This window comes from Cryptotermes secundus, unplaced genomic scaffold (genome assembly GCF_002891405.2).
Source record: "Cryptotermes secundus unplaced genomic scaffold, Csec_1.0 scaffold355, whole genome shotgun sequence".
Lineage (NCBI taxonomy): Eukaryota > Metazoa > Arthropoda > Insecta > Blattodea > Kalotermitidae > Cryptotermes > Cryptotermes secundus.
This window is the reverse complement of record NW_019737088.1, coordinates 1,466,002-1,481,994: the sequence shown is the minus strand read 5'-3', so window position 1 is coordinate 1,481,994 and position 15,993 is coordinate 1,466,002. Positions and strand designations below refer to the sequence as shown.

At 40.1% G+C, this 15,993-nt stretch overlaps 1 protein-coding gene across 1 annotated transcript in view; it reads right to left on the bottom strand.

Moving 5' to 3' along the window:
- LOC111870070 (sodium-dependent nutrient amino acid transporter 1) overlaps window positions 1-15,993 on the bottom strand; it is a 90,762-nt gene that overhangs the window by 71,741 nt on the left and 3,028 nt on the right. Inside the window, exon 2 of the mRNA XM_023862049.2 lies at window positions 1,704-2,528. Coding sequence (XP_023717817.1) covers window positions 1,704-2,528 — 825 coding nt within the window. The remainder of the gene's footprint in view (window positions 1-1,703; window positions 2,529-15,993) is intronic.

Here is a 15,993-nt window from a genome sequence, read left to right as displayed (position 1 = left end):
TCAAAACTAGTGAACAAATTTATTTACACGAAGAAGATGTATTAAGTAAAATAAAATATGTGGCATCATGATCAATTTTTAAGTTATTTAAATAAGTGTTTATCTATAGGACTTACAGTTCAATTGCCGCTCTATTAATTCATTTAGGAGGAAACATCCTTTCAACATTAATGACAATATTCGGTAACGTTCTTGTGGGTTCGAAAAGTAGGTCTGGTTGAATATACAAGTTCGGAAATGTACACAAAGCATAACAAATGTAAGTTTGTCGCTCCCTTTATTTCAGTTACATACAAAACTGTAAGCTTCGTGGGAAAAAAGTATACTGCGCATTAATTGCGTGTATAAGTTCTTTCTGAAACTTCTGTCGAAAACACTTTTCGCTCCGATAAATATTTAGAGAGTTCCGCTCGAGATGTGAACAGAAACGCCGGTAGGTACATTGCCCGTTACCTGATATCTGTTGTTAGACAAATGCAGCAAAACTAGCCAGTAGTAATCTTCTGGGACGTGGCGCTGTGTAGATCTTGTGTAAATCTACCTTTCGGAGGAAGGTTTCGCCTCCATCTTCATGTTAGAAAAATCCGCTAGCGAGGAACTTGCAGCCACCTGCTCACGCTAGTTCCTCGCTGGCGGATTTTTATAACATGAAGATGGAGGCGATACCTTCCTCCGAAAGGTCGATTTACACAAGATCTACACAGCGCCACATCCGAGGAGGCGGCATTCTCCATAGTCAGAGCCTTTAAAACTTCAAGCCTTACATGGCATTAAGATTCTTTAAAATAAATTCGACGGTCCTAGAGCTGTTACGTGAAGAGGGTACTGCAAGCTAACTGGCTTAGTTCTGCAACGTTTTATTGTAAACGGGTCAAAAGAATTACAATCATATAATGAACTGTTTTCTGCTACAGTGAATTCACATTGTATTATTTATATTACATTTAGATTTAAAAACAATTTACTGAAACGCGGGTAATAATATACAGGGCAATATTTAGAAGCTGACATAAAATATTTTCATACTTCGCATAAAATTATGCACATACAAATTTCTGTACAGATCTGTTATATTTTCTTTCTTGACGTAGAGCACGAAAAACTATCTTCTTGCACCTGAGGGAACTGGATAAACACAGTATCGAGGGCCGACTGACAATGGTTTTTGGCATTCCTGTGCAGTCATTATGTTGGAAACAGACGTGCCTGAGAAGGTTCGATTTATTGATGAACGTCAAGGAATCTTCCTGGGGCTAAAGGGCGGCCGGCGCGTAAGGCTGACAACCTTAGCGCCATCTGTGAGCCGACTGTCTAGATAATGTGGGACCATCAACGTCTCACAACCCTAAGGACCTCCATGGCCCGCTACAGGGATAGCTTTAACCTATTTTATATATACTTTGATGTGAAGGCGCAAGAAATTTATTTTCATACATTTACAAGGGTAGATTGTGTCACAGGGTTGTTGTAACATTTTAATGTTGTACCTTCAATTTAAAATAATTGTTTTATTTTATATTACCATCATAACATGTAACTTATTTTGCTGGAAAACCAAAAATATTCAGATCGAACGTCTGAGAGACTGACAGGAAACTTCCCAAATACCAACCAAATCCAATTTATAAACGTCGATGGTTTCAATCGAGATACATCGTGCCTAGGACGTATGGGGCTAATGCCATTGTAAAGCTTGTACTTACCTTGGTTTTTGACTGGGAGCAAGATGATGAATTATCTGAGAGAAGTCCAGTGGTTGATCCCATGAGGGTCGCCCTTGGACCTCTGCTCTCACCCGTAGTTTCTGTCGTTGATGAAAGGTTGTAGGAACTTCCACTGCTGCTGTTCGTGCTGGGGCTGCTTGCCCTGCTCAGGGGGGACACACCACGCGAACCGAAGCCGTGTTGCTGCCCTGTATCGCGGGCCGCGGGGTGCATGCCTTGACTTTCTCCCGGGGAAGATAAGGACGAAGATGGCTCCAGCTTGACGTATCTACAACTACCATTAGCAACTGTCTCACTGGCACTGCTAGCAGGGCCAGGGCCAGGAGTATGGAGGTTGTAATGTGTAGAATCTCCGCTAGGTTCGCTCTCAACACGCTTGGCTTCTGACAAATCCGACTTCTTGATACAATTCCGCTTGGGAAGCTCTGAATGCACGTGAGGATGACCTGATCTTTCATTTCTATTGCGCTTATCTGACACAGGAGTTGTTCTAGATTCTTTAGTGCCTGAGATTTGAGACTTGTTTGGGATGTCAGAGCCCGTTCTAACTTTCTGACTCTCTGCCTGCCTTGTCGCGGCAGTTTCTATCCCTACTGCGTACTCGGACTGTGTATTGTAAATTACAGTATTTGTCGTATCTCTTGTAGTTGAAGGCGGTCCATCTTCCGACAAAGCCCTGAACACTCCGGATGCCGTCACGCCCTCCTCAGGTTTCCAGGACTCCCGGTAGGATGACAGAGGTCTAAACACTCCATTCTGGGGTGCCTCGGACGAAGCGCTGCTCCGTTTGCCATAGCGACCGCCCTAATAAGACAAACACACAAGGCTTAATATTTTCGTGGTTTCATGGCATTTTACAGCGCGAGGTAGCAAGTGGTTACAAAACACAAACTAAAAGCTTGCTTTAATTTTAATTATTAAATTTAAATACTTGGTAAGACAAACTGAGCAGGGTCTTCAGTGAGGTGGGCGTGGAATTGTGGCGTCTGTCTGAGAAGAATGCGGTGCCAATGTAGTGTTGGCAAGTGAGTAAGTATTTATTGTAGGGCCGAGGAACCCCATGAACAGCTCGGCAGAGTTAGTCCTTCGAAGGACCTTCCGGCTTCATGCTGACTTCTATCAAGTCAGCAGCCCGGCATCCATACGTGCAAGCCCTCAGTGTAATCCATATTTGCGGGGAAGTTTCATTTGAGAAAGGTGTACAGACCTGTGTTACAGTGATATCATTTTGACAAGAGAACAGGAAGTGTTTTTGTGGTCAAGTCCAAAAAGAGAGTGTAGACTATTAAATTATAATCTGAGTCTTCTCAAACATTTTTAGACATTTCTTGCAAAATATTCCCAATTATCAAGTGAAAATTACAGTTTAATTGAAAGTCCTAAGATACATAATCTAAATAATATATAAAACGTCGGTTTCTACAAATACCAGTCTGTTAGTATTTAGGGAAGCAGTCGCTGTTTACTGTGTTAACCGATGAGAACACATGAATACATCGTGCGAAGGAAATTTCGAAACATCGAACGTTGAAACGAACACTGCACATAATAATCAACGTGCTTTAAGAAGTTGCCGAATTGGAAATGTATCGCACTGACTGGTTGACTTAGAGACATTGAATGTCACAGAATCACTTCAAAGGTTATTAGAAAATTATTTAGGCACACTCATAGTGATCTGGAGATCTGGAAAATAATGGTTCCTCCGAAACGCCTGTAAACATCTTCCAACCTGCACGGTGTTCCATTCCAGAAAACAGCGATCTTCAATGCATGCATGTTTGCACTTGTATGAAATTCCATCGGATCAGATGAACCATCTGTCAGAGAGATACGTGAGAGAACCGCGAAAATGCAGTGGCTGGAGGGTGTGTGTTTCGTCGCGTGTTCATATAGACAAGCGTGAAGGATTTGACAGTTTCATGATCATACAAAATAACATTTTCAGTTATCAGGGCTTATCGCCTTGCAAGGAAAGCAACTTCTCTGTCAGTCGTATGTAGCGTGTAGCATAAACAAGCTGAGCAGGCGCACTAGACGTAAATGTATTGTGCGTTATGACTTATGAGATAGGAATCAGACACAGAGTGAGAGAGAGTGACAGGCAGACAGAAGGGGAGGGAGTGCAGTTGTGATGAGTGAGTGAGAGTGAGAGCCAGCAGAGTCAGTCACCACTAGAGGGAGACGGAATGACCAGTAGTAGTCAAACCCCCTCTTATTGTCAAATGGGAGGCCCCATTTCAAAACACGTAAAAGTCTGTAAAAAATAAAAATATGGTCATGGCTCCTGACTGAACTCGAAACCAAGAATTACTGTGCCAGCGTGGATCAGCAGCAATTTAATTGACCTACCGACCGAGTGAGTCAGTCAGTCATGAGTCGGGAGTCGACAGTCGGAGTTCGGAGCCGGCGGTTGCCAGTCTGGACTTCTGAGTTGCATGGTTAGATGCCGTTACCAAGCAACGACTAGTGAAGACATAGAAGTCTTTATGTGTGCTGTAGTTACAGCGATCTTTAGAGTGTGTAAATCAGTGAGACTGTTATAATTATTTGTAGTTACGAGTTATAAGAGTTCAATAACTCCAATTACTAAGCCAAACCCAGTGTCTGATCACTAACACGTGACAATATTAAGTAACAATTATATATTGAATTTTCCAATAATGCAATGCCACTTAAGTTGGGAAAACCTTAGGAAATTCCATATTCTTGTGTTTTCGGACTGTTGGTTATGTATATTCGGAAGGTCCTATTGGGACCGACCATCTCGATATAGTTTTCCTTGGTTTTCACCTATCTTCAAGCAAATCTTGAAACGCTTCTGAAGCTTCAAGTTGCTACCGCATCTCCCCATGCAGTCCGCCCTCAGAATTAAACGCCTTTAAGCGAAGAAGTCAAATTACTTTTATTTCTAAATTATGTACTTCACCATAATCAATCCCAAAATTGAATATCTGATTCCCCTGTCTCAAGCGACTGTTTCTTGCCAATTTAAAGTTTCACCCGTACAAGAAAGACCCGTGGGCCAAATCAAAAACCCTTTCTTTCTGTCCGCCCTCCTCCTGTTGCCTCTTCAATCTTTTTTACAGTTACTCTTCAGTCATTCTTTGTTACACTTCTGTCTTTATCTTCCCGTATCAGAGGCTTGGTGAAAAGCGTTTTCTAAAATGACAGTGGCTTATGACAAACTTTTTCATATAAGAACGTCTCAGGAAAATTATCTTCATCAGAGCTCTTAAAAGGATTACGTCCCAGGGGTTTGACAATAAGAAGAAGACTGTGAATGGCGACTGGGTAGAATTCTTACAGGAAAGACACCATCCATTTGAAGATATTCTATTGGAGGAACTGAGGAAAACAAATATTTCATGATAGTCGGTAATTAGACCGAAATTCGAACTGGGTACCACCTTCATGCATTCGTGGGTTTTCTGGATGAATATTCGAATGGTCTTCCAATGTTATTTTTTGACATCAACGTTTTATGAGACTTATGAACCTCTTCTCAAAAGCTTAATCCCTCCCGAAGGCTTTAGTTATCTTAGCCTTCATTTGAACAAGTTTTGAGACAGGAATGAAGCCGAGTCACTAGCCTAGTCAAGGTAAGGCACCAGCGAAAGCTAATTCTGTGGGTGCAGGTGTCACTCAGATGTTTGTTGTGCAGACAAAACCGCTTGATTACCGAGTAGAAAGTGCCCAACTGCCTGTTATCTGGCGTACACACACATCAGTACACAATCCGGCCTTGGCTTTAGGTGCATGAACTCTAGGAAACATATTCCAAGAGTCTATAAGTCGATTATCTGAACTATTCCACTACGTATGCTAAGCAAGATGATCATAATGTAAAATAGAAAAATGTCCCTGTTCTTAAGCACCACTCTATCATACACGTATGGTGAAGTATATATAAATTCGACAAATTTTTATCATCGGCACTAGAGATGATTAGCTTCACACTTCAGCCTGATTACACCTCGGAAAAGGAAGTGTTATAACCGCTGCACAGGAAGTTAATGCGTCTTGCGGCTGCTTTGGGCTGAAGAGTAATCGTCGTTTGCAAAACAAGTCACTGAATGAAACTCAAATCTGTAAATACAACGAAAAAAAGGGGTCAGAAAATATCGAAAAGAATGTGTTACACAAAACGGTAGGTTTTAACGAACTCTGCATGTCACGCTCTGCTCATCTGTTACAGATACAAATCCATTTTTCTAAGCTAATCAAATTACAGACACACTGCATCCACCACACAACACGAAACTTCATTAAAAGTTGAGGCACATAATGAGGTATCATGTGCTTTCATACACCGTCTGTTAAATTTGAGGTTTTTCACGGCGGTGACTACGAAGAAAGCAGTCTTCTGGGATGTGGTGCCGTGTAGATATTGTTAACCGACGTTTCGGAGGAACGTATCGCCTCCATCTTCAGGGTAGAAGGGAAAAGATCATCCGCTCGCGGATTTCTTCTGATAAATTCTGTTTCAGCTTCGCAGTGAATAGAAATGTGCTCAGTGAACTATACCGACGGACAGGACAGACGCAAATTCTCATTTTACTTACACAGAAATCTGAGGAATAAAATGGATTCTATGTCTTTAAATCATACGAAATTAGGATATCGAATTGGATATTTTCAACAAATTTACCAAGAAGTTCTGGAGTAATTAGACTGAAAACGAGTACTACTGCCTTACAGCGAATTAATTTCCGCTATGTAACTCGAATTCACGGGAATTAATATACCACGTGTAAATAATTATACTGTGAAAACAGGAAACTTCCAAAGGAAATCATAGCGACAGGTCACCGCTTTCTACGGTTCAGTCAGAATTTCACTTCATTAGCACAAACATGTTGGACATGTTGGCTGATAAGCGAGTTTACCGTACGGTTAGGTAGGGAACAAGAGCAAGGGCTTATTGCCTATTCCCTTCGTTTTCCTTTTCATATATTCCGTTTCCTTTTCTCTCATTTCCATTTATTTATCCTTCTGTTTATCTGTCCTTATTTCTCGTTCGTGTTCTTCTACCTCTCTCCTTATCCAGTTGCATTCTTTTATATATTTCTCTTTCTATTTATTCATTTGATTCGTTTTTTCCTTCTTTAATTTATACATCGCTATTTCTACCCCTTCCTTTGCATTCATTTCTATATTTTCTCTTTATTTTTTCTTCATTTGTTATTTGATTCTTTGTTACTTTCTATTTCTCATTTTACAATTAATTTCTATATTTCCTTTTTCCTCCCTCTGTTTTTTATTGCTGTTCTTTAATTTCTATTCTTTTCTCTCTTATTTTCCCATTTATTTTCCTCCATTTTCTTTCCGTTTTCATTCGCTCTTTGTTCCTTTCTCAATATCTTTTTTCTGTCTGTCGTTTTCGTTTCTTTTGAAACGTATTTGTCTTTCAATTTATCAACTTTTGAAACTTTCAACATGGATCCCACAGGCGCAACTCTTCTTTCACCCCTTACCGAGAAATTGTTTACATTTTGCTGTAGGCAATCAGCTGTGTCTGACGACGGTCAGAGTCCCTGATACCTGTTGGGTAAGAGGCCGAGTGATCACAGGGCCTGTCTGCAAATCCTAGTCACTATACGACTGATGTTCAGCACAACTTGGCGGCTGTGAACGTGGCATTAGCATAGCCAGAGCAACTCATATCCAGTCATCTTAATCATCTTGCTGATTAATGTATCCCGGATAATAATATCATTAACTGCCAGTCATCCACGGTCAATATACAGCTGATTAACAGTGAAGTAAATGCCAAACAACTAACAAAGAAATCACGGGAGCACTGTTTGTGATTGCAAGAAGGGTACAGGGATGCATACCAGTGCAGTACATCGATCATCTAATTGTGCTCTTTGCTGTTTGAATACCTCATTCAGTGACCATGATGGACATATATCGAAGATACCTTAAATATATCCTGTTGCAAAGCCAACAAAGAGTACAGATGTGACGCTTTCTTGAAATAAGGTTATTTTTCTTCGTACAATGTTAACTGTTCACCTCATCTAAAAATGTCCAAAAGGAAAGTCGCTTAACCACTTAAAAGCAAAACCTGTGCTATACAACATTTCTGTGATGAGTTATTTTTAGAATGTATTTGAATATTAAACTGAACTCCCTGAAAGTGGATGCACTACACAGGATGAATATTGCACTCCAATGGCTCTCTGTTGATAAGCTATCGAGTTTCGTAATATAGATATAGTAAGGAGATGCATGTTTATAAAAGAGCTGCAAATATTTTCCTGCCTAGTCGCAGTCACATGACTGGTGTTTGGGAGAAACCGCTAATCCTCAGAATTTATCTATCTATGAATCAGATCCACGTCACATTTCCCACCCTTTTCTCAGCTTGTCAAATGCACATTTTCCAACAAGTACCTAGAAATTCCGATGAGCCAGCATAACGTGGTCTGTATAGCTACTGGCTATGGGCTGGATGATCGAAGGGTCGGAGTTCGAGTCTCGGTAGGGTCAAGAATTTTTTCTACATGTCGTCCAAACCGGCACTGAGGCCTACCCAGCCTCCTATCCAATGGGTATCGGTGGCTCTTTCTTCGGGGCTAAAGCGGCCGGGGCGTGAAGCTGATCACTCACCTACAACTAATGCCGAGATAAAGAAATTTTGGATCTATACATCCACTCCCTCATACGCCTTCATGCTGTAGTGCCTAATTAGTTCAGCACAGGGACAAATTTACCTTTTCTTACTGAGAAATTCCGAGGCCCTAGTTTATGTTCCGTAGGCAATGAATGATTCTGAAACATCCGCCTAGCCTCCAAGACAGACATGACCTCCCTGTTATGCATTACTTTTATGCACTTTGCGTAAAAAACACGTAATATCGAGGATCAGCGTATCTCGGGTTTAGCACCTTTTAGATGTGTGTGTACAGTTCTTATGCTGTGAATGATGCAGCAACTTTTGGCTAGTGTTACATAACACTACAAGTGTTTGATGAACACGTAATTTAGGTGATGTGCCACTATACTTCAACAAAAGGAAGCAGTGAAACGAGTGTTAGAGAAAAAGAAATAACATGCTGGAAAGAAAGCATGAAATCCATCAACTACATGGGTGATCCATTAACCAACTGCCTGACCAACTGCTCTTTGTTAATAGTGTCCGAAGTTTCAGCCGACTGCATGACGCTATATCCCAGAAGTTAGTACTCTTCATAAACAGCGCTGTGAGAACCTTAATTCCTACTGGTTTTTTCGTGTTTCATTCCCTTCTTTGGTAATCATATGTCCTTTCTTGGGGTGCATAAGTCGTATGGTAGTTATACCTTTACCAGATGGTTCCTACACCTTACACAAATGCAAATATCCTACAGTTGACGGTATGTACTCTAAGACGACCATTCTCAAACCGGGTTCCCTGAAACCCTTGGGTTCCGCTAGAGATCGTGGGGATATACATGTAAAGTAAAGTTATCCCTATAATAAACCGTGGAGGCCCATAAGGTTGTGATGTATACATATATATAAATACATACAAGTCATGTTTTTATGTTCACCCTTGTGTGTGTTTATATTAATAATGATCATTACAGCTATCTATTTACCTTATTTTGAGTTTACAGCCTACATCAAAAGGAATATTGGCTTATTACTCGTACATTTTTAATTATTAAAATTTTCTATGGTTATTCAGTATTTAAACGAGTTATTTGATCGTTTCAATAATCTTAATAGCATAATAATAATTCAATTCAATTCGTGTTTATTCACGTGCAAACTTAACAGCAGAGATACCAATTACAAAGTTAGCACAAATAGATAGAAATACACAAAAATAATTAAATAATAGAATACAAAGTATGATAGACTATACTAATTACAAAGTGAGCATGAATAATGACGCATACATAAACGCACACAGACAAAGCCACAGTGTGACAGCGAAGAAAAATTTCAGTTTCAAATAGAGCAGTATAAAATAATAATAATAATTCAACTCAATTCTTTATTATTTATGTGCCGAGTCAACAGCCGCAAGGCCAATTACAGACAGAGCACAGTGTAGATAAAAATAATTACATTGTATATAAACACATTATAAAGTCAAAGAGAAATTACAGGCAAGCACTGGGGAAAACACAATAATGTAGAAAAGTAAACAAACAACAAATGATAATAATAGCAATAATAATAATTTTATTAACATAAATCTAAGTGTTATTAAGAACTGAGAAATGTAACATATAAATATTTAATTTAGAAATGAAAAGTATAGATTTTCAGAGGATAATAATAATAATTGAGTTTATTGTTTTATTGCCTATGCAAATAATAATAATAATAATACTAACAATTATACTACATTTAGAAATCGTTTGGGGAGAACATTCCTGGCTCCGAATACGTCACCATTCGTGCAGACAACATAGCAGCTGCTGCACATCTAGCAGAGGGACAATTTTTAGATGAGGAGCAAACATTGAACAATGCAAAATCTCTGATATACCGAGCAGGAACTCGGAGACCAACAATTTCCAGGACAGAAGGGCAGAATTTCGAGCCAAAATAATCGTGAATAAGAAAGAGTGCATCAAGGCGATGTCTCCTAGTACGTAAAGTGTGCAATTTTAACTCCTCCAGAGCAAGAGAATAACTGTAATGGGCTTGAGGACAGAAACGATTAAAACAAAGAGTCGCAAACCTCTGCTGGATGAGTTCCAGCTTGTTGGCATCAGTTGACGTAATCGAATTCCAGACTACGGACGCATATTCAAGCTCAGATCTAACTAACGTAGTGTATAATCTGAGCATACAGTCTAGCGAAGAGAAATTGTAGGTAATGTTAAGAACTAGACCCAACAGTTTAGCACAGTGAGAGAAAATGTAATTGACCTGGTCATGGAAATACTCGTATAGCTTAGCATCAATAAACACTCCCAGGTCTTTTATAGAATCGATCCGGGCTATTGACGATTGAAAAAGTTTATAATCGTAGATAAGTACGTTGGTTTTCCTGGATAAGGATATAACTTTAGTTTTACTGATGTTGAGGTTCATACAGTTAGCACATAATAATAATAATAATAATAATAATAATAATAATAATACTTGATGCTTAATTTATAGTAAACAAGGGAGCCAAAATTGAAATAAGTAGTTCATTGTAGTTGTTTTGATTCTTTTGTGTTAACTAGTATTACAGGGTGGAGCTAATGAAAGCACGAATGTGTGACGGACGGACATTTGGTGGTTGGCAACTGTCGCGGAGGAGTAAGGCACATTCTTGTTGCAAATGTTGCATAACTTCGATTTTGTAGGTTAGACGCATTGTTCGGTTTTCATACTTTTTCATTTTTTTTTTCTTATTTATTATGCCATACTTATTCGTACTTTATTAACCCTTGTGTTTTAAAGAAATGTCTGACGGTCCCATGTCGCGATTTTTAAAGAGGGGGACTGTAGTCCTAGGCATGCGGGCAATTCTGACGAGGTTAATGACGAAGGTTCAGAAGCTTCGGACAAGTTTCACTGCACTAGTGTAATAATGGACACAGCAAAGGCCCGGCTTTAACAATGAAAGCTATTTACCAATGGGCTTTGCATGGATTGGCATTTCAAGCTGTCCTATTCCCTTGTGCATCATCTGTGGCGAACTACTAACAAAAGCAACAATGACTCCAGCAAAACGGAACCTTAACTACAAACCAGAGCCACATGACTAGTATAAATGCTGATTGTTTGAAATGGCTGTTTCGATCTCAAAACAAAGAGAGTAAAGTTTTTGTTAGTAAAGTCACAGTCAGGGAAAAGGCCCAGGAAGTAAGTTATTTAGTAATAGAATATAGTGTTCAGAAAAGGAAAAGACACACAGTTGATGAGAATCTAATAGTGTCAGCATTTAGAACTACAGAATGTAAAATGTTGGGACAAGATGCAGTGCGAGAAATTGAAAATGTTCCATTTTCAAACGGTACGATAAATAGATGTGTGGAAGACATGACACATGATGCTGAAGAGGTTTTGTGTGACAAACTGGAAAATGACAGTTCCTCTATCCAGGTTGATGAGTCATAAGGTTTCACCAATAAAAGTTACGTTGTAGCATTTGTAAATGACGGTGAAATTCAAGAAAACTTCTTGTGTTTCAAAGAACGGCCCTAAACAAATAAAGGGGGATATATATATAATGCTTTTTTTATTGCTAGTGGGGTGGGACTAAGTCCCTTGTACTGCGGCCACTTCTGACCTATTGTACCAGCACCAGATGATAGGTGAGGGTGATTGTGGAGCAATTGGTGGAATGAAGATTGGCAGGGGAAACCGAAGTACTCGGAGAAAACCTGCCCCAGCGCCACTTTGTCCACCACAAATCCCACTTGACCAGACCCGGGATGGGAAGCCAGCGACTAACCGCTTGAGCTATGGCGCGGCCCTATTTAATGTTTAGTCTTCATATCTGGAAACAAAAGGTCTGTCTTAGGGGAACTGTGTAGGGATCTGTGCTGATGGTGCACCATCAGTGGTTCGCTTCTTGAGAGGTTTCGCTTCTGTTAAAAAAAATCCTGACGTTGCAACAACACACTGATTTGTAAGCTCTGAGGTTTTCACGGCGGTGAATATGAAGTAAGCAGTCTTCTTGGATTTGGCGCCGTGCAGATATTGTGTTAACCGACGTTTCGGAGGAACGTATCACTTCCATCTTCAGGGTAGAAGAAAAAATGAGAAATCCGCGAGCGAAATTTTCTTCTGCCCTGAAGATGGAGGCGATTCGTTCCCCGAAACGTAGGTTAACAGAATATCTATACGGCGCCACATCCCAGAAGACTGCTTACTTCAAACACACTGATTTATTCACAGAAACCTTTTGGAGATTAAATGAAAACGTTTATAATAATTTTTATGTAGAGGTTCACTGAGACTTGAAATTATTTCAAGTGTCCCTCCAAGGTAAACTGGTTGAGAAATGACAGCGTCTTAAAATTAACTATAATCCAAAAACAAATAATGAACTTCCTATAGAGAGGTAGTTCGCTTTTCCTCTAATCGTGTGGACAGCACGCTATGATGGCGCAGCCTTGCGACTCATCTCCTTGAACCGCGCCTCGACCCGGAAAGAACTCTCTCACGCCCACACGTGGGAAGACACAGGTGCTGTCGGCCCCCGCTCAGATCATATGCCAGCCACTGGCTGTCCCCTACACTGTGCATCTCCGAAACAAATGAACATACTTTGATTTCGGATTGTCGATCTACGCTAAAAGCTGTCGGTAGAATTTGATATTGTTTCGTGTAGGTAACCTCAGCTTTAGAAATTAATCAACTCCATGGAGTTAATTCCTTCTTGAGAAGCCTCCAGTCGTCCGGCTACTCAAGACTGTTCCAAAATATTACGAAAGCCGAAAGATCATTACCATTTTCACAGTAACCCTCTTCCACCGGTCTCTATCCTCAGCCAGGCAAATCCAAACCATAAAACCCCATTCTATTTCGCTATGCTCCATCTTAATATTGTTCTCCCACCTACGGCTAGATCGTCCTAGTGGTATCTCTCCTTCTGTCTTTCCCATCAGAACCATATATGCAGCCCTTTTCTTCCCCATGTGTACGCATGCGCTGCCCATCGCATTCTCGTTGACTAACCTCAACTTTATACAAAGACTAAAATCATTGTTATCCGTTTTCTCCAAAGCATTTCACTATGCAGATTATTGGGGAACAACGTAATATATATATATATACCCTTAAGATATAAACCTTTTATTTTGATGTGGTCTACATGTAAAGACGTGTGAAAAAGCTGTTAGCGTGTGTTTCTGTGCAGTGTATCGCAGGTGTAATTATCTTCGCAATAACAAATTTATGTCTGCAATTAATGAACATTAACGCGAATGACATGTGCAAAATCGAAATAAACGCACTTCATATTCGCATCTATTTCCTTGCACTCTTCAGAGACGCGTACACTACACTGCAGGGATTGTGCAGAGTAGAGACCGGCACAGTGATTGCTCTCTTTGAATCGTGTCTTCGGAATTTCTTCTGATGCATTCTCTGGGAATCCTTTGAAAGCAGTATTTCTTAGGGAGCTGAATAGTACGTAAATAATAAAATAGGTTGTTTCCTGTTCAAGAAATGTGACCAGTAACGTTTGGTTAGGGGTAGTACTTTGGAGTTTTATCCACAAAATGTTATATTCGAATCCCGGCCAGGAAACCGACTATCTTGACTACTGGATTTATGATTTCTCTGAATCTTTAAGGAAAATTACAATATGGGACCTCGATTGTAGCAGGACCGTTTCCTTCCAAATCCTATCAAATTCCTTTATAATCAATCACCCTCTATTTCGAAATTATGTGGTCTGCGATACAACAGCTCCAAAACAAAACACAAAAATAAATCAAGAAATATGATTGAGACTACAGAAAGCACTATATAATCCATGAGATTCTGCAAAGTCAAGCAAGCCATATTCGGAACGATAAACAGACCATCATAGTGGCAACTGGGAAAAGAGAAAAACTTTAATAATATTATAAAGAGATGACAGCTTTCAGATTTTTATACGCCAGTACCACTTGAGCCAGGACGAACAGAAATACTGGTAACATTCAAACAGCATAAATTATATTTTTACGAATTACCAGTGGATAAGCCAAATGAGTCGAAACAACAAATGAATATATGCTGACGGGTTCAATTATGCGTTTTATTTATAAATGTAAATACAAATGATCGCTGGGAAAATGGTTAACTGATATTTAAGAGAATGGACAGAAGTAGATCCCCAAAAATTGAGTATCGTTACAAACCAAAGGGACTGGAACATTGTTCAAAAACGGGCTCTGTAGTCGGAACAGGGTTGAGCCTTGTCCGTGGAGGAGGGGGGATATGAAACATTAGGCCATCAGATGTTCACTTCAAGTATCTGTAAATTACTAATACCAGATACCATCTTCGATATCAGCACATAAAGAATTTGGAGATATATTTTATCTCAATTCCACGTACTGAACTATAGGTCAACGCGTCATGCTTCAATGAAGTCATGGTTATGACGTCACTGCGTGCATAATCGTTTTATTTCGCGGTTTCGTCATAAGCAGTCACTGATGATGCGAACACAATGCCTGAATAACCGTCCGGCAGATAAGGGGGAGGGGGTGTGGGGTTTGCAGCGCAGCTCCCACACGAAGGCAAGGTCGCAGACCAAAATACTTGCAAAACACGAATTCCCAGTAGTTTCGAAATGGAATGGGACAAGAATTTCTGTTGTTCCTAAACACAGTTAAATCAAAGATGAAAGTCAAATAAGAGATTACAATCTTGGCAATAAAAGTAAAAGTGGTAGGTTATGTTTCTTGTATTATTTAACAATGCTTTGCCAACTTCAGACTTTACAGGGCCTATGTCGGTCTGACAGGATTATTGTAATCATAAGAATGTGGAAGGAAAATTGTGGCCTATTTTATGATACTTCCCACTATTTTCCCAAGGGCTGAGGAAAACCTTTGTGCCCTATTTTGGGGTACTTTCCCAGCATTATCCCAAAGCTTGAGGGAGAAGTCTGTGGTCTGTTTTGAGACATTTTCCAGAATTTTCTCCAGGACTGAGGGCAGTAATAAAAACTTCAGAGAGTGTAACTGATCTCCAGGTCGAGATCTAAGTGAGGATCTACAGAACAGGAAGCCGGAGCGCTAGCCACTGTAATTCAACGTCCGGTTCGCTAATTTAATGAATATTTCTATGACCGTAAGCAAACATTTTTGTTTGCCTCAAAGGAGTACTTTGATCTGAACGGCCGACAAAATAAGCAAAATAATCAACCAGTTACTACCAGCCTTCAGTTATCCATGAACTATTTTTTGTTAACTCGCTTAGTGGGGGGTGGAGTCCAACTGGCTCCACTCGTCACGGCGGCCACTGATTGGCCTATTGTAGCCTGTCCCGGGTGATTATGATGATGGAGAATTTTGGTAGAATGAAGATCGGCAGGGGAAACCGAAGTACTCGGAGAAAATCCGCCCCAGCGCCACTTCGTCCACCACAAATCCCACTTGTCAAGACCCGGGATCGAACCCGGGCCGCCGCGGTGGGAAGCCAGCGACTAACCGCTTCAGCTATGGCGTGACCATCCTTGAACTATACTTTATTGTGTTAATGCTCTTTCGACTAAAACTGTCGAACTTTGTTACTTACTTAATAAACCGACCAAATATTTAACTGATTTTGGTGACGGAATCTGAAGATTCAGCGCCGCTAATATAAAATCCAAATACTGGAC